The sequence below is a fragment of the Ambystoma mexicanum genome, chromosome 7q (genome assembly GCF_040938575.1).
Source record: "Ambystoma mexicanum isolate Mex_15411 chromosome 7q, UKY_AmexF1_1, whole genome shotgun sequence".
Taxonomy (NCBI): domain Eukaryota; kingdom Metazoa; phylum Chordata; class Amphibia; order Caudata; family Ambystomatidae; genus Ambystoma; species Ambystoma mexicanum.
The window spans coordinates 652,906,737-652,929,321 of record NC_090941.1 but is presented as its reverse complement, the minus strand read 5'-3'; the positions used below and the strand labels follow the sequence as shown (position 1 = coordinate 652,929,321).

Below are 22,585 nucleotides of genomic sequence, written 5' to 3'. Positions count from 1 at the left end.
TCTATTGTTTGTTGGTGCAGAGGAACGAGTTAGCATAGTGGTGCGAGTGTGTGTTTTCCCGGGGGACCTATCTTGTTGGGTCAGATTGTTTTGGCGAAGAGCGACAGGTAGATCTGTCCCAAAACTCATGATGTTACTTTGTCGGTGCTGGCGACGTCATCAGTCAGCAGTTCTGCTAAATGGAATCCCCGCTAGGTAGTTCTACTAGGACATTCCCAGATAGTTCCGATTAGCAAAGAATAAGTGCTATAGCGTTCCTTGCTATATAATTCTCCTCTGGGATTTCCAGATGTGTAGAATTAGCAAGCATTGGCATTTGCTGGGCTGATAGCATAGTGCGTATTGTGCGGAAAGTACTTCTGAAGAGCTCTAGGATGGCTGCAATAACGTGCATCTCATGCACCAGTCAATGTATTGCAACTACCCACTGCAAAGACAAATGTTACAAGCAAATAAATGTCAATTTGACATCTGTGGACAACGTAGAAATCAATGTAACAAAAACGACACCGCTGCTAAGTCATGTCGAGTGTCACTTAAGTGGAATGACAGCTCAATTCTCCACAGTTCACTAAAATAGAAAAAGCTTTGATAATGTTCTATCGAGACCAGCTTACAGAAAAGGCTATTAGATTCACTTTAGTACCCAATCCAGCTCCCAATCAACTCTTTGTCCTTCCAATTATTAAACTGTACATTTAGTGGGATCTCAGGTGAATGGGGAAAAAAAAAAAGTTTTAAGGTTTCACCTGGTAGAAAGGGCACAGAGTGAGCCAACAGCCACTGCATACTTTGCCCCATCCCATCCCACGTATGTAAACGCCACAGGTAAGGGGCTATTCTTGTCCAGCAAGTAGTAGGGCATCATAAGGGTGAGGGCAGCCGACACACCAAAGTAAGCAACAAAGCAGATCAGCAAAGACGCCACAATTCCAATTGGGATCGCTTTCTGCGGGTTTTTGACCTCTTCCCCTACAGAAAAAAAAGAAAACATTACAAAAAGATTAAATTATTCATCAGCTTGCAGAATACAAATAAACTCTTTCCTTCAAATTCTATTCCCCATCATAACTGATCATAATGGAAGTGATGCTTCAAACGTAATTTGTTGGGAAGAAAAAGAGACTTGCGCAAATAACATTCACTGCAAAGATTCAGCACCATCCAGCCACTCTGACCTCCTTATTAGCAAAACCATTGCACAAACTTCAATTTTCTCTGAATTCCATCCACTTCGACATCTACCTCAGCACCCCTATGGTGCTATACAATGTCCAGGATTATTGTCCAGTGGCTGGTATCACTGCATACCTATTAAGCGTGGTGTGCGAGTCACTTAACTGCTCCTGCAAAATGCACAACCCATATGATCTAAGAAGTTGATATTTTAAAATGAAAATGTACTTCTAGGTCATAGAGTGTCTCTTACAAAAACATCTTTGAGGTTCCAGCCAATGGCAAGGTCATCAAATCTATTTGCTCTCAATTTTTCACAAACAAGATAAACTAGTAGTAACAAGTACGCTCTACATTTCTAAGATGAACTACTCAAATTCTCTGTATTTTGGTGTCTGAGATGAAAACACCAGGAAGGTACCTACAAGTAGCCCTGAATGCTTTTTCTCTTGGAAATCCTAAACCCTAATGAGCATGACCATTACGTGCCTCCTGATGCATGTCTGGCTAAAACAAGTGGAACAGCAAAGACTGGGCAGGTCAGTATACATTTTTGCACATAATTTGGCAACATAATTTGTAAACTCAAATGTCAAGAGATGCGCAGCACTCTAAAATGGACAGTATGAGACAGGTTTCCCCATCTATTGTCTCTTTAGGGGAAATTATTGAACCCCCTCGAACAATCTACGCCGGAGCAAGTGACTCTGCTGGCTTTATCTTTTGATGATCCCTACCGCACCTCCCTTAATTGAAAAGGTAGTACACTGTCTCACTTGTAGAAGAGGTAACCATGTTAACAGTGAATAGAAGGTTTCTGGAGAGAGTCATATTAATTGTTCTTGGTTCTAAGTCTATTATTATGTCATTGTATTATAGGAAGTGCAACCTACGGGGTTCTCTACAGATTGAACCTGGCTTTTTCAGTCACTTGTATGTCCTGATGATGGCCCTAGAAACCAACTATGTGAGCATGTGGGAGTAAGTGCATCAAGAATAGAGGGTCGAAACACATGTCGACCTCAACAAAACACCCCATTATTTGAGTTTTGATGTTTTGTTCCCACAGTTTAACACAGAGAACAGTAGTGAAAGAATCTTTACCGGCTAAATCAAATGTATGTTTAGTTATAAAATAAGTCTAATTATAGCAAGGCGGGAGTACAGACTGTTAATCCATTCTGTGAGGTACAATATATATATTTTTTTTCTTTGTAAAAGTCACCAAATACTAACTCCCAGTCACTGATTGTCTCGGTTTTTTCAGCAACCCTTTCTGCCTTTTCTTTAAAAAAAAAAAAAAATATAAAAAAAAAAAGGTTTTTCTTATGATAATCCGTTCTCAGCTGTGCGCTTAAAATATGAGGAGAAGTACAAGGGAACAGTGTGGACACATGAGTGTGTCGAATAGTAAGGGTGGGGTAACCCGTTTCCTACAGATATATTGGATAAAACAAGTTACGTTTAGCCTGTACTTCCTGTTTCCTTGCTGCGTGGTGTGTGGGAAAGTGTGGCCGCAATTGGGTAAAAAAGCCTCCCTTACGTCCCCAAAGGCATCCCCGTAGCTTTGGAGCACCATTCCTTCTGATATAAGAGCATATAAAAAAACTTCAGAGTTTATACTCCATTTGGTCGACGGCCTTCTTCCCGTTGATGGTTTCAGTTTGAACAGAATAAATAAAACTCAGTCCCTGATCAAATGATACGCTTTAGGTTGCGGCGAGCTGGAGTTTTGGGTTGTCAATAAGACACTGATGGATAAACAGGTCTTTCAAGAGCATTTTGGATGAATTTTACAGTACTGGTCTACTTAGCAGAAATGTCTGACGGGCTACCTGAAGTGTCTTACATTTTGTTCCTGAATAATTGTGTGCACGGGTTGACTTGTGGGCGGAATTCTGAATAACAAGTAATAGAAAACTACAGAAGCGCACAAGAGGCACGCCTGTAATTTGAAACTGATGAACAGCTTTTCAAAAGTACAGCGGTAAAAGCCAGGCATGGGATTTGCAGGGGCAGCACATGTGCCGCATTTGCAACCATTAGGGCCGCTTGTTAATGCACCTACCCCCAGTGTTCATTAATTGCTGGTTCCTGTAGTAAGTAAGTGGTGCACAAAAGTACTGGGTGCTTGAGAATCAAGAGGCAGCTGATGCAAAAATGGATGGATCGTGCTTGGAGCACAGGGGTTGCCACGACACTAACATTCGTGCAGAAATGGTGCTGCAAACATTTCAAAGAAACCAATCCGTTTTTGGGTCCATAGTGGATTCAAGGGGGGGGGGGGAGAATCTTTTACTGTGACGTTTTTTGTGTGAAAACTTTTTAGTTAACATATTTGAGTGTCTCTCCATTGCATTCTGCCAAAGGAGCAGAGAAAGTAACATCAAATGACATAAGTCTTTACCCAAAATGTACCTGCCTTGATGTTTCTAGTGCAATCATTTAAGTTTGCAGACTGGTAGTCACTTGACTCAATGCATCCCTTACAGGACCTGGCACTAAGAGCCAGCAGAAATGGCAGATGTTACTGCTTTACATCACTTCACATTAAATTATTGCCACAACTGATTTTGCCAATGACACGAGACGCCGGATGACATAGTTAAAACATAAAATCACAAGGGCGCACGCACGTTTGAAGCAACGATTTTAAATAATTACTCTATTCAGAGAAATAATGTAACTTCACCAACTCAGACAAAAATGGCCTTTGCTTTCACCGTTGATCCAGCTGTTGGAGCATACACTTCCTAAGGTGGCCAATTTTCAGAATTCAACAGAAAATACACACAAGAGTCATACATTGAAAAACATTTTATTTTGACAAACTGCCTCAGAAAAGTTGCGTTTTGTGACATTCGAGAATAGTTCTTACCAGTGGTTGCAATGCAGTCGAAACCCACAAATGCATAAAAGCACGTGGCTGCACCAGAGAGGACGCCAGAGAAACCGAAAGGCATAAATCCTCCAGTACCGTAACTCCAGTCCTGTCCCACAGTGTGACTAAAAGGACAAAAACACGTATTCAAAGCTGCTCAACATTCGCTCCTCAACATTTAAAACAAGGCCTACTTCAAAAAATGTCAGTATTGTCAATAAAGATTAATAACAATCATCACTAGTTGATGAAATGCAATGTTTAGGAGGACCTTGGCCAACCAGACTGCATGGAATACAGTCCCATCACTGCTGGTCAAACACTGGAAGCTTGACATTCTATAGGATAGCCCAAATATCACCCTTTGCCCATCTTTGTCTGGGCCGCAGTTATCACCCCTTTGCTTTTACATGCACTCCCAAACAACAAAAAGGTCAGAGGAAGGGTCACCAGTGACCTGTAAAATAAGTCTGCTGGTATTGATACCTGGCTTGCAACGTTGAGTTCATGACAAAAATCAGTATTCTTGGCAGTAATACAGCGACAGGCTGTTCCGCAGCTACAGTCAGCCAGCGTTACCTGTGAGATGACACTTAACAAGGACCTGTCGGACTCCTACAGCCTTCCACGACAAGCAGGCTCACCTCGGCACCTGCATTATACTCTGGGATAGTTGAACAGTGTACTATTAATGGTGAGAATATCTCCACGAACCCTCAATTCAAAATTACATGAAGATTACATGAAATGGACGAGATTGGAAAAAATGAATTGTATGATCAGAATCCATTTACAGTTTTCATTAGCCGTCATGGTATGAAACCTGAAAATGGACTAACACTGACGTTCCCTTTCTATTTCATTCATGGACATGTTGTGAAGCTTACATAAACAAATGGTGCATGCAATGAGATGCAGTCGAGGAGTGCAGACCCGAAACATTGCACCTCCGCAGGTGAAGCAGAAGTGCAAGGGAAGAGGCAGACTGCCTGATAAGCTGCGTGGGCCAACACAAGCATGCCAAGAGGTCGAGGCCATTGAAAGCAGAGACGCTGGGCCCTTCATTCCGATTAGCTGCGCATATCAAATGAGAGTTAGCACCTGCATCCAATTAGCTTTTTGGCTACGCGAAGGACCGGATTGCTAAATATGGCTGGGCAAGCACCAAAGGAGAGGATCCCATGAGAACTGAAAAGGGGTTTGTTGGTACTTCTTTAGTAGCTCTCAAACATGTTCACGCCTGGTTCCTAGACCAAACACGTTAATGTGTGGTCTACGGTCCATAACCAGCAATGTAAAACGAATGTGGTCAATAATGCAGAATAATGAACCACAGAAAAAATATGTTTTTTGAAGTGGGTGAAAGGAGGTAATATTAAAAGACTAACGCTAAAGGGGGACCCGCATGGCCTCCTTGCGATCTGCAACAGCCCGTATGTGCAAACGACAGCAAGCAAGAACGTGGACCCTCACATACAGTTACACTGTCTCGGTAACATGTGAGTTCAGTGACCGTAACACCATGTCTTGTTCCTGCTTTTAAATGGGATGAAAACATTTTTAAAAATTATCAGAAAAAAGAAACTGTACTAAAGACCAATTGTTCCCAGAATGAACATTTCCAGTGTGTAATATATAAAGTACATTTATTTTTTAGATTAAATGCTCTGTTCCCTCCAGATAAAAGCATCACACGTGGCTTGTCACTCATAGAACTAGATCTTCGTTTGCCAGTGGCAGGCAACCAGGACGTCCAGACCATGGATACATGGGACATCCGAGTTAGGCTTCAATTACCACATCAGATGTGAAACCTTTTCAGCTGGAGCAATACCTATAACAAACAAACCGGTAATCCAAATTCTAAACAATCAAAGATGTGATAAAGGGTTCTAATTTTTCCACATAAAGTGCAAATCTTCAATTTGCAGGAGAATCGATGGAAAGAGCTGTGCCCCCATCATGTACTCTTTACAGCGTCTCATAATGACAAGGAAGGAGAAAGTGACGTGTAACTTAAGTGTTTCATTTGACCCAGCAGAAAATGGGGCAGTGTCACTTTTCACGACCCGTTTTCTGAATGGCTCCTACAGTCAGTGATACTAGGAGGAAGCAGTGGCCAGCTTATATGGAAATGTTTCAACGGTGCAGACATGTGATACTTTGCTAAGGGAGTTTGAACGAAAAGCTTTTTTTTCATTCGATGGTGCGCGTATGCATTGGTAAGAATAGGCTGCATTTTCATGTACACAAACTGTATGCTTCAATGATAAATTGATCTACGACTCTATTTTGGATTGCACAGCATATGGAGTTTACATTATAGAACATTTTCTTCACCCTAGGATTACTTCAGTGATCCAACCTAGCACTAGCTGATTGATCTCAACTCTCAGATCCTATGCTGTATAATGGTAAAAGCCCTCAGTCTCCACACATTAACATATTTGGGATGTACTCGGTCACAACCTTACAGGAAAGGGTCAGCCACTAACACACAACGTAACTCGATATTCCCAAGTACAGGAATAGTTTAGGTATGAGGAATTAGATTAGAGCAATCAAGCCGAATGCATGTTTTTGTGAAATGGGGGTGAAGTGAGGGCAACAAAACTAAAAACAGTAGTCATAGGTTTGAGAAAATTATCAAAAGCCACCACTGTGCGTCCCTGTCACCTCTGCACCAATATCGTTTTGAGCAGAGTTCTGGCGCAGCACCTGGGATCAGCAGCGTGAGGCAAAAAAACAAAAGGGGTGCATTGGGGTTGATGGCAGAAAGGGGTGTGAGGAGGGCGGGAGAGCAAGACACAGCAGCATACATTTTGTCAAATTGCCATGGTGATTCCAAGCCTTGGGTTTCCCTCCAGGATTTATTGAGAAGTTCGGAATCTAAATTTTAGGACAAAAAGAGCAATTTGGGAATGTAAATTAATAAAGAAAAAGGAAACATGTGGGGGTCATTTTGGTCATGCTGTATATTGCAGGGAAAGGATGATTACGTACACACTTACACATTGAGCAGCTGGGGGAGGTGGGTGCAGACTTCACGGATCACCCGCCCAGCTCTGTACTGAAATTGCCAGCATTGTTTATTTCTGGCATACACCATGTCCCTACCAGTAAATTAGAAACTGTGCAGGGATAAAAAGGATCCCCTTGCTGTCTGGTACTCATAGTGAAGGAGCAGCGTGGCACATACGATGAGTATCTTACGAAGGGTATAATGGGGAGTTAAAACAGTCTGGAGAGCACAGTGTTGTGTTTCAATGAAATAATTAGTTTCCATGCCAAAGAAAAGTATCTAACAAAGAAAGGGAATGAAAGGGCAGCATACTTGACTCTGTATGAAGTGTTGGTCGCATTGACGATGTCTTCCGCAGTTAGCTGCCAATTTTTTACGGATCCCTTCACGAAGCCGGACACCATGACAAAGCCCAGGACCAGCACATTGACGCATGTGAATACTTTATTTACCATGGCTGATTCTTTCACGCCGACAGTCAAGAGTACTACAGGGAAAAAAGGACATGAAAATCAACACCAAAGGTTCACCCTTGAATATCAGTTGCACCATCACAGTCGCAGGCGTTCAGATGTATTATTAATTCCAGAGCACCACAGTGGGAGACTTGCCCGGCTCTGCCAAAACCAACTGAGCTGCTGAAAGTAACATGGAGACCATTTTTATAAAAGAAAACAGAACTTCAACATTCTTTTTCATGGGGTTTTAAAATATTTTCTTCTCCATGTGATATAAAAGGGAGGGGTGCAAGAACAAGGTCATGAGGACCGTACTATTTTCTTTCGAAGGAGCAGAAACCCCTGATGTTTTACAAAAATGTGAATATTCGAGGCAGCACCACTTATTCTATTTTTCTCATGATGCGAGCTAGTGGTGTAGAATGCATAAAATGAATATAGTATCATAAGGAGAGTCTGGTGGTTTAATCACTGTTACTGCGATAAAAAATATGGCAGTGCGGGAATGCACTTTTAGTGTGCCATTAATATGTGGACATCCAAGCCCTCCATAATTCTTAGGTCTTGAAGAGGAGTTGAGCAGTTGAATAAAGCCACTTGCCCATGTTGCACGTATTGATCCCGTTTCACCAACCTTTACCAGTGCAAAAACATTCACAATCGCCAAAAGCTGATTTACAAGAGTAGGAAGGTGGAACAGGGTACAGTTGCATGTGCGCTATTTCTGCACATGCATACGTGTGATTGAGGGGTGGGCAAAGGGACCTCCTCTTACTGCCAAAATGGGTGTGGCATGAGGAGTAATTCACTGGCAATTTAAGTGAGAGGCACATCAACAAATTCACTCGTAACATGGTGTCACAACAAAGGGTGCAAGCCACTTGCTCCTTTTCTTCAAGATCTCAATGTGCCCATGACCCAAATTGACAAAAGTTGCGACTTCCACAAACCTACATCGATGAAAGGGAGTCATTTTCCGAATTTACTTGAATTTGTGCTATTTAACTTTAACCTTTACCCTTTAAATATGCACGTTCCCTCCTGGAGCTGAACTGCTTTGTAAATCGGGATGCTTTCACGTCTGCAATTTGCAACAAGCGCAATCTTCAATTGCTCACTCTTCGGATTAGAGGCAATCGGGTACCCGTGAAAATTGTGGTAAACGCAGTTTGCTTCTGCTCAACAAAGTAAAATGAGTATGCGCCATTGTTTATTTTTCATTTTCATTTACAAGTTGAAATGTACTTCTTAAATGTCAACCTACACCTTTCAGTTCTTAGTCATTTACATGGATATGAATTTGGCAGCAGAAAAAGGCCAAGTCCTTCAGTCTCGCATTTTAATATGACATGCATTACTTACCGTAATAGCATTTCTGATGATTGTATCTGCTTAGATTCACATGCTGTGCATATGGTCCGGCATCCAGTGGTAACCGCGGAGTATTACATCTTGTCTTTCAGGGACCGAAAGGGGACGTCGGCATAGGCGTGTCTCCAACACTATCCCTATCGTGACGTGTGTAGTACCCAAAATCCATCACGCGCCGAGGTCCCTCCGATTGTATTTTTTCTGCCATGAGGGAGCCCAAGGATAGTGAGTGAGTACATAAAGAGAGAAAGTACTAAGACGTCTAGGTTACTTCCACCCCGAGCAGGGAGGTAGGGAGGGCGCATGTGAATCTATGCAGATACAATCATCAGAAATGCTATAACGGTAAGTAATGCATGCCTTCTGATGCTTGTTAATCTGCTTAGAATCACATGCTGTGCATAGACTAGCGAGCAGTACTCGGAGTTGGAGGTGGGTTGTGAGAAGTAACAGTAGAGAAAAGAGGTCTTAGTACTGCTTGTCCCACCTGAGAATCAGACCTAGAATAAGTGTCCAGGCAATAGTGTTTTGTAAAGGTGTGTACAGAACTCCAGGTTGCCACTTTGCGAATGGACTCGAGAGGAAAATTTGCAATGAATGCTATGGATGCCCCAGTGCCTCGAGTAGTGTGCTCTAGGCTTGAAGGGCAGTTCTCTCTTCGCAAGAGTGTAACATAGTGTGATGCATTTGACAATCCACCTTGAAATCGCCGATTTAGAGACAGGATCCCCTTCTCTACCAGCTGCCACTGAAACAAAGAATTGTTTAGTCTTCCTTAGTGGTTTAGTTCTTTCCAGGTAAAACATGACTGCCCAGCGCACGTCTAGTGTGTGAAGGCTTCTTTCAGCCATGTTAGTGGGGTTCTGGAAGAAAGTGGGTAGTTCGATCGACTGGTTCGCATGGAACTTTGAAATGAATTTAGGCGCAAACCTGCGATGTGTGCGCAGTACTACCTTAGCTTTGTGGACTGTAACAAAGGGGTCTAATACAGGCAGGGCCTGTAGTTTGCGAACTCTTCTGATAGAAGTGATAGCCACTAGGAAGGCCGTTTTATAAGTCAGATCTTTCAGACTTGCTTTATGCATAGGCTCGAACGGAGCTCCCATGAGCCTGGTCAAAACCACATTCAGGTCCCACCCAGGGGCTGGGTGAGAGATGGGAGGATACATCCCCTTGACTCCTTCCATAAAGGCTTTAATTACTGGTATTTTCGACCACAATACTTTTTGATGTGGTGTAGGCTGACAGAGCAGCCAGATGAACCTTTAGGGAATTGAAGACTAACCCGAGTCCAGCAAGTGGGTTAGATACAACACAATGTGTGAGGGTGAGCAATCGATGGGATTGACGCCCTTGGAATTGCACCAGATGACAAAACGTTTCCATTTGCTGGCATAGTAATAACGTGTATTAGGCTTTCTCACTTCCCCGAGTATGTCCATGCATCTCTGCGGAAGTTGCAGGTGTCCAAACTCTATGATCTCAGGAGCCAGGCTGCTAAGTTCAGAGTTTGTGGGCATGGGTGTAGGGTCTCCCCCCTGTTCTGAGACAACATGTTGTACGGGCAGGGTAGCTTGACTGGTGGGGAGAGGGACATTTCCATCAGGTGAGCGAACCAGGGTTGGCAGGCCCACATGGGGGCCACCAGTATCATGGTGACTGGTTCCTGGTGCATCTTGTGCACTATCTTGTTGAGAAGGGGAGTCGTCGGGGGAGGAGGGGTGGATTGAATTCCCCAGGAACATGTTGGGACAACAAAAACATCTTGTGTTTGAGAGCCCATATCCAAATGTTTTGGGACACCTTGGATAGCCCTGGAGAGTGAGAGCCCCCCTGTTTGTTCAGGTAATACATTGCTGTAGTGCTGTCTGTTAGGATCAGTACTGTCTTCCCCTGCAGGTGCACCTGAAAGGCTTTCAATGCTTTGAACACCGCTAGTAGTTCCAGTAAGTTTATATGGTTGAACGCTACTTGAGGGGACCAAGTAGCTGAAGCAGGTGAGCCCCCCCCCACCCCGTGAGAGATGAGTGTCGTGAGAGTGGCTTCCACTGCAGGGGTGGTAAAGGTTTTCCCCTTCAAGAGGTTTTCTCTTGACCACCACTGCAGAGAGAGAACAAGGGCTGGCGAGACAACCAACAGATCTTCCCATTGTCCGCTGGCCTGACACCACTGGCTGTTGAGCCACTCTTGCATGGGAAGCATGTGCAGCCACGCGTGGGGAACCAAGTATACACATGACACCATCATCCCTAGCAAACGCATCACTTTGCGTACTGTCACCTCCCGACTGGCTACATATTGAGGAATCGGAGAGCATGTTCTGAACCCTCTCTCTGGAGGGGAAGACCAGGCCATCTTCCGTCCGAATTGGCGCTCCCAGAAATTGTTTTACTTGGCTGGGGACTAAGCTGGATTTCTTCTCGTTGATTGAAAAACCCAGGCTGAAGAGGAGATCTACTGTTTTTTGGGTGTTCGAAAAACAAGCGTTGAACAAGTCCCCCGTAATGAGCCAGTCGTCGAGGTAAGGGTAAACTGGGACTGATAGTCTGCGCAGGTGTGCTGCTGCCACTGCCAGGACTTTGGTAAACACCCTTGGCGCCGAGGCGATGCCGAGGGGGAGTACTTTGAACTGGTAGTGTTTGTCCTGGATCATGAACCTTAGGTATTTTCTGTGCGCTGGCAACATGGAAATATGAAAGTATTCATCTTTCATATCCAATGTTGCCATGAAGTCCCCCTGTTTCAGCAATGGGATCACCTCCTGCAGTGTTACCATGCAAAACATTTGGGGTTTTATAAATTTGTTCGCTGTGCGCAGATCCAGAACAGGACGCATGGTGAGATCCTTTTTGGGTACAAGGAAGTACACTGAATAAATACCCTTGTTTACATGAAGAATAGGGACGGCTTCTATGGCATCCTTTCCCAGCAGTGCTTCCACCTCTTGGATAAGGATCTCCAGATGGTCTGGTGAAAGGCACCGTGAGCGCGACGGTCTGAACTGTGGAGGTCGGGCGAATTCCACGCAATAACCATGGGCAACCGTCTTTAAGACCCACTGGTCGGAAGTTATCCCCTCCCACTCCCTGAGGAAAGATGTTAATCGCCCCCAAACCAGGCAGACATGGGAGGGGACCTGGACTTGGTGGTCATTTCCGACTAGAGGCTGTGGCTCCTCTGGGATTGGGGCCTCTGCCTCTACCTTTGCCGCGTTTGACCCCTTGAGGGGTAGTAAGTAGGGCTTCCGGATGCTTGATTCGTGTTGAAGTTACCCGTGCCATAGTTGTTCTGACCGGCACGGGCTTGTCCTCCAAAGGACCGCCGAAAATTGTTACCCCTCTGGGAGGAGGGTTTTTGTGTAATTTGGTGCAAAGACCTAATAGTCTCGTGCTCCCTTCTTGGCCGTCTCCAACGCTTCATCAACTGCTTTCCCGAAGAGGTTAGTCTCCTCAATGGGTTTATTAATGAGGGAGGCCCGAGTCTCAGGTCTGAAGCCTGATGTACGCAGCCATGCATGTCTTTTCAGAAGAGTACCTTGTGCAAGAGACCCGTCTGCTGTTTCTGCAGTGTCCAGGGTGTTCTTCACCACATTCTGGTTAACCAGTTTTCCCTCCGAAACAATGGCGAGAAGCTTTGTTCTGGCGGGTTCAGGAACCTCCTGGAGGCCTTCTTGAAGCAAGTTCCATTGGGCATAAGCATAGCTTGCTAATAACATAGTATTATTACCAACCCAAATGGTGTATGCAGCTGCTGATGTGACGTTTGCCCAGGGCATACAACCTTTTAGACTCCTTGTCCGGTGGTGATTCTCCCATGGCAAGGGGTACCCCTACCCTCTTTCGCATGGTAGTCACTACCAGTGAGTCCGGGATGGCGTGCCCTTTGATATAGAGAGGGTCGGTAGGAGAAGGCCGAAATAATTTTTCGTCTGCCCGTGTCTGTGCAGGTGTGACCAAAGAGGGAGCCACCCGTCGCTTAACAGCGTTAAGAAGGGGGGATGGATTGACTCGCCGGAGGATTTTCTTTAATAATATCCTCCACGAAATCCGGCTCTGGTACCACCTCTTGAGTGGCTATTTTGAAGAATTCTGCTGCTTTTTTTAACATGGAGTTGAAAGCCACTTGGTCATCCACAGGGGAGGCCTGGCGAGCCGGGGTGGACGGAGGAGAATCTAGGCACAAAATATCAGAGTCCTGATCTTGTTTTGTCCAAGGGTTTTCACCTTCCTGATGGATTTCCTCCCAGTTGTCCGTTGTTTCCTGTTGATCCTCCTCATAGTTTGAGAAAGGAAGCTTCCTCTTCTTCAATATAGATGTCTCTATAAGTATTCATATGGATCATGTCTTCTTGTTGGAAAACCCGAGACTGATCTACTTGAATTTGGGGGTTAGGGTCTACCCGAGCCCTTTTCGGGGGCGGATGATCAGAAGAACTGAAAATCCGCTCCAGCCAATCCATACAACCCTCTAATTTTTCTGTAGTCCATTTAGAGGACCCAAACGGGCCTATGCGAGGAGAAGTGACGTTCTCCGCGCTGTGGCGTCGACGGGAACCTCCAAGGGTGTCGGAGAGAGGCTCTTGACCATCATTGTAAGCCTCATCGGAATCGGGAATCCCATCCGCCGAAATCTTTTCCACGGATTGACCCATAACCTTAGGCGGAACCGGAATAAGGCCCACCGCTGCTGCGATTCTTCCGATGCTACTTTGGATAGTCGCCGAATCGTTGAGACAAAAGCTCCAATGATTTGTCGCCAGTAGAAATACCGTCCGCGCCACCAGGAGGCTTAGCGTTCAGGTTTACGGGTAGAGGCCTAGCCGTAGTTTTCGGGCCTACCAAGGCCTTGGCAATAGTCGAAGCGTCGGGTTCCCGACTTTCGACGCGTGTAGGTTTAGGAGTAGCACCCTTGGTTAGTTTTGATTGCCCAGTCGCAATACGCTGCTGCGGATGCGGGGAAGGCTTTGGATCAGAGCGATCCCGGGGAACCGGCGAAGACTTTGGCGGCCCCGTTGGCGCTTTCGCCTTTTTCGACGAAGGAGTCAAAATTGGCGTGGCGGTTGTGTGCTTAGTGTGATGCGCTTTTATGCCCCTGTCGCCGGGTGAGGTCCCTGTAGCAAGACCAGAGTCGAGCCTGGAAGGGTCGGGGACGGGCGTGGCGGATCTAGAAGTGTCTGCCTCAAGGTCTATAACATCCGCGTTGCGTTGGACGTCTGGTCATTCGAAATACCCCGGTCACTTTTGGCTGCTGTGGCAGTGGGGGAGGGGGGGAGGGGGGCTTCACGCGTGACATATCATACGCCGCCCACCGCTTTACCAGGTGCTCCTTAAGGGTCTTAGGCCGAAGGAGTTTGCACGCCGCTTCTCGTCGTGCTCTAAGGGGGAGACAGGCGTTGCACGTCCTGTGTTCGTCCTTCCAAGGATATTTGACCCTACACTTAGGGCAGAATCTAAAAGGAGTCCTGTCCATAGCAAAAGGGAAGGATGACCAGACCGAATGGGAAAAGAGGGGAAAGGAGGAAAGACATACTAAACAATATGGCCACCCCGACCCCACTCTCCCTACTGTATAGGTCGGCCAGAGGGCCCGACCACATGGACAATCCGGCGGCCGGATCTTAGGCGCCGAAATCCACAGCCGTAGGCGATTCCCCCGTAGTCTTCGTCGAGGATGTAGTTATTGGCAAAGTGACTTAACGGGAATAAACCGACAATTCGGTAAAGATAAACAATGTCTCTAGTAAGAGCTCCGCTATAGGGCGACCAGTTATCTGGCCCGAAAAAAACTATGTGAGGGACCTCGGCACCTGAGGGATTTTGGGTACTACACACGTCACGATAGGGATAGTGTTACAGACACGCCTATGCCGACGTCCCCCTTCGGTCCCCGAAAGACAAGATGCAATACTGCGCGGTTACCACTGGATGTCGGACCATATGCACAGCATGTGATTCCAAGCATCAGAATCACCAATACAGGAAATCCTCTTTCGGCTCCACCTTACCCGTCACTACTGCTGCCATGTGGTTCATTACTTTACCAATGCAGCTACCGACACACCCCCACCCACTGTTGGAGAAGTCGTTCACTTTTGTAAATATTCATTCATGTCTGACGATATCCTTTTGGAGCTTTAAAGTTATTTGATTAAATGAAAACCTTTACAGCATAATCAAATTATTAATACAACTGGTATAAATAATGCGTGCATGTGTTAATAGGCAAATGCAAACAACTGTTTGCAGTACCAAAAAAAAGCTACAAAAAACTATCAACGAAATATAAAAAGGATCAAGATGAGCAGTCACCAACAGCTCAACACAGGAGCTAAAATTTACAAACATTTAAAAAGTTGAGAGGCTGAGATTTTTTAGCAATGGGAAAAACAAAAAGAGGGCGACAAAGAAGTGTTCTTATGACAATGGAAGTAATACAAGTACTTAACTTGAGAACTGCACTAGGACAGAGATCCTTTTTATAATATGTTAATGCCTTGGGATGTGTACGTTCTTGCAGAATATTGTTCCAATTAGTGACAATATTGTTTATAAAAACGAATCTCCTTACAATTGTAAAATAGAAGCATAAATAAATGCACAAAAAGGCGAATATGATTAGTTGGGGTGAAGGAAAAAAAATCACTACTTTTGGAATTGCTTCACAAGTTATATGAAAGACAAAGGCACACGCAATGTTTTAAAACTCAGTCCTAGCTTTATTTTTAACATTTTAATCATAGCTGTCCATCAGTTTATTGATGCACATGAAAATGTACAAATGTACAAAACATGTCCTTTTCTTTAACATTACCATTACAAGCAACGTAGACCATCATATGATTGTGGCACACTTATTCTTATTTGTTTCTTATTTCAAATGACCATAAACCATCCATCAGTCACCACAAATTGTTTCATTTACTTTGTACGTCAGGCACTGAACATTTTGTGCGCCATGCATGCAATTGGCACCAGTTTCTGATTCTATATGAACAAAACATTCTAAAATGGCCCTCCCACGAAAGTAGAAGCTCTTTTTTGATTTCCATTACCATAGTGAACATAACACATCACGCCAATGCCGCCAAATCATGTGCTCCATCGTCATCTATCCTGCCCAGGACCCCTACACTGGAATGCCTTCTTGGGCTATTGCGAGGGTGTAGAATGAGACTGACCTGGGAGGTGCCATATTGTGGGCTACAAACCTTTATTAAAATCAATAAAGAAAAGCATCTCTCGCTACTTCTTAGGGGCTTGCCCTGCCTTAAAGTAGGACAACTTCAGTAGGCCATCAGAATGTCAGTCAAAATAAAGGTTCTCCGCTGAAACCATCTAATCACCAACACTAGAAACATAAGTCTTAAAGCAAAGTTCATGTCTCCTTCACGAGGAGAATGACTCCCTTCTCTTGGTTTCTTGCTCCCGTCCCTCCCATTAGACCCGAGATCATACCCCTCATTCGCAATTCAAGAGAAAGCTGAAAAACAGTTTAGTTCATCTGATATTCCTGTGACATCCTGCCATGTTCCTGATCTGCTTTTTCGTGGTTTGTCTTAGCGCTATTATGCCCCCAGGCTTGTGTTCACACGTTCTACAAATAAAATAAATAGTTGAAATAACTCCTGCAGTTGTCCATCACAAAGGACCAGGGGAATGGCTCCCTTCTCCTGGTCCTTCTATACAAGTTTTCCCTAGTGGTCTTTAAGCACTGTTGCAGAACACTGATCCGACTCTCTAACTACTTCCAGAAAATAGAAAAACGCATAGCCTTATTTGGCTTCCATTTACTACTGTGATGAGGCAGATGGTTGCTGTTCCAATCTACTTGGGCATCAATATTGGTTAGATCAGTGAAGTGAGGTAGATGACTACCGACACAGTCCGATTGCTCCATGGTATTAGGTTGACCATTGCGATGAGGGAGATGGCTACTGATACCCTCTGCTTGGGCAGTGGTGTTTGGGTGACCAATGCAACGAGGGAGACTCCATAACACTTCTCCCCCATCGCAGTGGTTGGTCAAATACCACTGCTTAAGCAGACTCCTGATATACTCTGCTTGAACAGTGGTATTTGGGGCCAACCACTCCGAAGAGGGAGAAGCCTCCTGATGCGCTCTGGCTTCTTGGTTTGGCTTCCCGGACAGCTCCAGGTCCTTCCCGCCATTCCAGTTACCTTGCTCTCTTGTTGGGGAATGCAGTGCTCCAGATAAGATTTTGAAGTGAGAGTATTTTACTCATTTTTTTTTTTAAGTTTAGAGTACAATTATTTTTTTTATGGAGTAAAAAAGTAAATCTAATTTCCAATGGGAGTATTTTAGAAGCAAGTAAAACATTTTTAACTATAAAATGGAAAGGTTTAGTAATAAAATATCTTTGCACTTAGTTATTCATGCACATTTAAAAAGGTACAAGTAATAATTAGTGTCCTTCTGTGGTACTACGTGCACTACTGGTCCAAACATATCCATGGAGCTGTGTGGGTGAAAACTGGGGCACAAAGTCCTACATGTCGGTTTCCTATTTTTTGTTGGGAGTATTCTGACACCCCATTTATATTTTTGGGGAGTATTTGCCTATTTTTAGGGTGTAAAAGTGGATGATACACCCCTTATCTGAAGGGCTGGGGGCACAGCTCTGGTTATTACCCGAGTCGCAGGTTCCTTCCTCTGCGATTTCCTACACCTGTGCGGATCTGCGGTAGGCACAAGCTGGTGGTCTTGCCACGGTTTCCAGACCTCATGGGCAACCTTTCTGCAGTCGCGCCTCCACTTGGACTGCTTCTTCCTTCTGGCAAGTCAGCTCCCAGCTGGCCCCTGGGACGTTGTACCAGTGTCCCGTCCATTGCGGCCTCTGCATGGAGGAACAGCTTCTGTGCATCTCTGGCCCCCAGGTCTGAATCTCCCAGGCAGGCCTTGCATGCTGCTGGTTTCAAGCAATGAGATCTCCAGTCCGTTCTTACTTTTTCCTTAATATTGTGGACTCCGCCCTTGCAGAACGTCAACACCATCTTGGAAAGTTTCTTTAGTACACTTCATGCCTCCATTGAGCCACCTTGTTGCAGTACTTGGCTGCCTTTGTACACGACTTCTCATGTTCTTCGTCCCAGTATATTCTACATTTGTCACAGTCCTAGCCTTCCAATAACCTAGCATTTGTCACAGTCCTAGCCTTGTAGGAAAGAGCTCCCGCTACCAATTTCCTAACATTATCAGTATTTGAGATACAGGTATCCTCAAAACAAATTCACCCCCAAACCCGTTCTCACCTCCTTAGGGACTTCATTTCCGAAAATCCTTCCTTAGTGCTATGGTCATGAAAACGATACACCTTCCAAATGTCACATTCCTAGGTTAAACGGTTTGAGCTGGCCGTTGAGTCAGGACAAATATATACGATACATTACTCACCCTAATCGAATTTCTGATGCTTGTATCTGCTTAGATTCACATGCTATGCATAGGCCGATATCTAGTAGAAGCTGCGGAGTATAACAGTTGTTTTCGAAACGCAAAAAGGGACATCGACAGGGCGTGCCAGTAATACTATCCCTAGTGTGACATCTACTATACCCATGGTGCTTCACGCGTCGAGGTCCCTCAGATTGTTTTGTTTCTAACATGAGGTTGCATGAGTGTAGGGCAAGTACAGGTGTAGTAAAACAGATTATGTATCAGATAACGCCCAGAAACCATCTATGCACCTTATACTCCAAGGGGAGGAAGGGTTGGCGCCTGTCAATCTAAGCAGATACAAGCATCAGAAATATGATTACGGCGATAAATGCATCCCTTCTGAGGGTTGTGGAATCTGCTTAGATCACATGCTATGCATAGATTAGCAAGCAGTGTTTGGAGAAGGTGGTGGGTTGTGAGAAGGTAAGGAACAAGTTACTTACCTGTAACTGTTGTTCTCCAGCATGGGTCTGGCATGGATTCACATGCTCATGAATATTCCCCGTCGTCAGGCTGGGAATCCTTGGTAAAGAAAGAAATCAGTATCAGTTTCGTTTCTGATCTGTCTTTCTTAGTAGTAACCAATCACTGATCTCTGGGTCATACTGCCCCCAGGCAATGACTGCCCTCTCCCTAAGCCCCGCCTCTAGCAGCCATCCTCAGATTTGGTAGCACGCAAAGTGGAAGTATGACCAAGTGAAGAGCCGCAGAGGGGTAGGCGGGAGGGTTCGCATGTGAATCCATGCCAGACCCATGCTGGTGAACAACAGTTACAGGTAAGTAACTTGTTCCTTCTCCAGCATGGGGTCTGGCATGGATTCACATGCTCATGAACAAAAGAATACATAGCAGTACACACATGCACAACCACGGGAGGTGGCAAAGGCTCAACATTAAGCATTACATCCAAAACTCAACATTAAGCAATTCTTACCTCCTCAACAGGCTCACCTTAGGCGAACAGGTTGCGCAGCACTGCTTGGCCGACCCTGGACTCCTCCCTGGAGTCCCGATCGACGCAGTAGAATCTTGTGAAGGTGTGCGTAGACCTCCACGTAGCAGCCCTGCAGATGTCCAGCAGGGGCACACCAGACAGGAACGCTGTAGTAGCAGCGATTGCTCTGGTCGAATGGGCTCTCGGACGGCCGGGCAGCGGTCAGTTTGCCAACCGGTGACAATGCATGATGCAGCCGGAAAGCCATCTAGAAATGGAAGTCTTCGAGAGAGCCTTTCCTTGATTCACAGACCCAAAGTTCACAAACAGTTGTGACGTCTTCCGAAAACTCTTCGTGCGGTCCACGTAGAACTTCAGCGCTCTAGCTACATCCAGCGAGTGCAAAGTCCTCTCGGCCGGCGTTGAAGGCGACGGGAAGAAAACTGGTAACACCAAGGGCTCATTGAGGTGGAAGTCCGATGGCACCTTGGGCATGAAGGAGGGGTGCGTCCTCAGCACCACCCTCGTGTCATGAAAAGTCAAGTATGGAGGCTTGCAAGATAGGGCCTGGATCTCTCCCACTCGTCGTGCGGAGGTGATGGCCACGAGGAATGCTGTCTTCCATGACAGGAACTTCAGGGGCGCCGAATGCATTGGCTCGAATGGGGCCCCCCCATGAGCCTGGTCAGCACCACATTAAACTCCCACGCCGGGAACAATCGGAATAGTCCCTTCATAAATTCCTTCACTAGGCGATGAGACCACAAGGACGCCCGTCCCGTAGTCCTGGTATATCGGGAGATGGCAGCCAGATGTATTTTGATGGAGGCGTGAGCCAGTCCAGCTTTGGCCAGCGTCAGTAGGTACGGCAGTACTTGAGGGGCCGTAATCCGCAGAGGGTTAATCTTCTGTGCACGGCACCAGACAGAGAACCTCTTCCACTTATGACCGTAACACTTAAGAGTTGATGACGCCCTGGCTTTTGCAAGAACCGCTCTGCAGTCAGCCGGGATATCGTACCCTCCAAACTCTAGTGCTGCAGGAGCCAGGCCTGCAAGTTCAGCGACTGTGGGTCGTGATGGAGGATGGCGCCCCCTTCTCTGGAGAGAAGATCCGCGTCCGCCGGCAGCTTGACTGGTGGGGACGTTGACAAGTCCAGAAGGTCCGGGAACCAGATCTGCCTCGGCCACGCCGGTGCTACGAGGATCATTCTGCACCTGGACTTCTTGAGCTGGTTGATGAGGCGGAGTAGCAACGGCAACGGAGGGAACGCGTATAGAAACAGGCCATACCAGGGGAACGAGAAAGCATCGCCTATGCTCCTCGGCTGCGGGAACCTGCTGGCGAACCTCTGGCACTTGGAGTTCGTCACCGTCGCGAAAAGGTCGATCCGGGGTTTGCCCCATCGTCGAAAGAGCCGATCCACCTGGTCCCGACACAGTTCCGACTCGTGGCACGAGCGCAGCTCCCTGCTGAGTGAGTCGGCGATGGCGTTTTTAATTCCTGCCAAGTGGAAGGGAAACAGAAACATCCCCTGGGCGACGGCCCAGTGCCACAGATCCTGGGCCTCCTTGGATAGGGCTAGAGATCTGGTGCCCCCCTGCTTCCGTATGTAGAACATCGTGGTGGTGTTGTCGGTGAAGATCCTCACCACTTTGTCCTTGAGGGACGGAAGGAACGACTTGAGCGCCCAGAACACTGCTCGGAGCTCCAGAATGTTGAAGTGGAGAGACCTCCTCTGGGAGCCAAAGGCCTCTTGCGTGGAGATCTCCGGTGTGGGCCCCCCAATCCTCCAGAGAGGCGTCCGTCGTCACCATCTCCTGAAACGCCAGGGTTTGAAAGTCCGTGCCTGTAGTGAGGTGAGCACGGGTACCCCACCATACGATCACCCGACGGAACTCCTCGTCGAGAGGGATCCTGTCCTCGAAGCAGCCCGTCGCCTGAAACCAGCGGGCATCGAGGAACTCCTGTAGCGGACGCATCCGAAGTCTGCAAAGGGGTACAAGATAGATGCATGAGGACATCATCCCGAGAAGGGACTTGATGGACCTCACCCTGGCCAGGTCCGTGGCTAGCAGGCGCCGCACCTTGCCCAGAATGGTCTTGGTCCTCTCCTCTGACGGGGAGGCCAATTGCCCCACTGTATCGAGCTTCGCTCCCAGAAACAGTGCTACTTGCGATGCAACCAGGTGGGATTTGGGGTAGTTGATGGCGAACCCCAGTTCCGTGAGCAACCGGACGGTCCTCGCTGTGTGTTCGACGGCGAGTTCCCTTGTCCTTGCCCGGATTAGCCAGTCGCCCATGTAGGGGTAGACGTGGATCCCCTGCAGGCACAGCAGCGCCGCCACTGGTGCCAGGCACTTGGTGAATACCCTGGGTGCCGACTTTAATCTGAACAGTAGGGCTCTGAATTGGTAGTGGCGTCCCTGAACCACGAACCTGAGAAACTTCCTGTGCTCTTTTAGAATGGGGATGTGGAAGTAAGCATGCTCCAGGTCCAACGACGACAGGAAGTCGCCCTCCTCCAGCTGTCCCAGCACGTGCTGGAGGGTGACCATCCTGAATTTCTGCGCCTTGATGTATTTCTTTAACCGACGCAGGTCCAGGATGGGGCGCCAACCGCCTGTCTTCTTTCTGTCGAGGAAGTACCTTGAGTACACTCCGGAGCCTCCTGGGGACGAGCTCGAAGGCACCTTGCTTGAGCATCGCCCTTACCTCCAACAGCAGTTGAAGGACGTGATTCTCCTTCCTGGCCACGGGAGGAATGCGAGGGCACTTCTTTAGGAATTCTAGCAAGCCCGTTGGCCAGGGTGCCCAACACCCAACGGTCGGTGGAGATGGACTCCCACACGCTGACGAACTTCGTCAGCCGGCCTCCCACCGGGGTGCTTCGGTGGGGGCCCGACGACACGGCCAGGTCAGTCTTGCTTGGAGGCGGCCTTGCCGCCGACGGCGGGATCCCCCTTGCTTGCTGCGACCTCTGTAGGCCTCCTGGGAAGAGGAGCGGGCCTCCTGGCGGTAAGTGGAGGAGCCACCGCTGGATCCTTTGGAGGCACCCAGTCTGCCTCCGGAGCTCCGAAAGGGCCGTCGCTGTTGAAGTAGCTCTAGGGCCCGGGCCGTCTCCGAGTCGGTCTTGATGGCCTGTAGAGACTCGTCCACCGCCTTACCAAAAAGGTTGTTGCCGTCGAACGGCATGTCCAACACTCTGGTCTGGACGTCCTGGCGAAAGTCTGTCGCCTTCAGCCATCCTCGTTGTCGGAGGCAAACTCTGTTGCCCAGTTGGCGAA

At 46.8% G+C, this 22,585-nt stretch overlaps 1 protein-coding gene across 4 annotated transcripts in view; it reads right to left on the bottom strand.

Annotated features, from left to right (window-relative positions):
- The window catches only part of SLC7A1 (solute carrier family 7 member 1), a 552,639-nt gene that overhangs the window by 112,026 nt on the left and 418,028 nt on the right, over positions 1-22,585 (bottom strand). For all 4 annotated transcript variants that reach the window (XM_069640689.1, XM_069640692.1, XM_069640690.1 and 1 more), the window contains 3 exons: positions 7,392-7,566; positions 4,055-4,182; positions 750-972 (listed from right to left, as the gene is read on the bottom strand). In XM_069640689.1, coding sequence (XP_069496790.1) covers positions 750-972; positions 4,055-4,182; positions 7,392-7,566 — 526 coding nt within the window. The remainder of the gene's footprint in view (positions 1-749; positions 973-4,054; positions 4,183-7,391; positions 7,567-22,585) is intronic.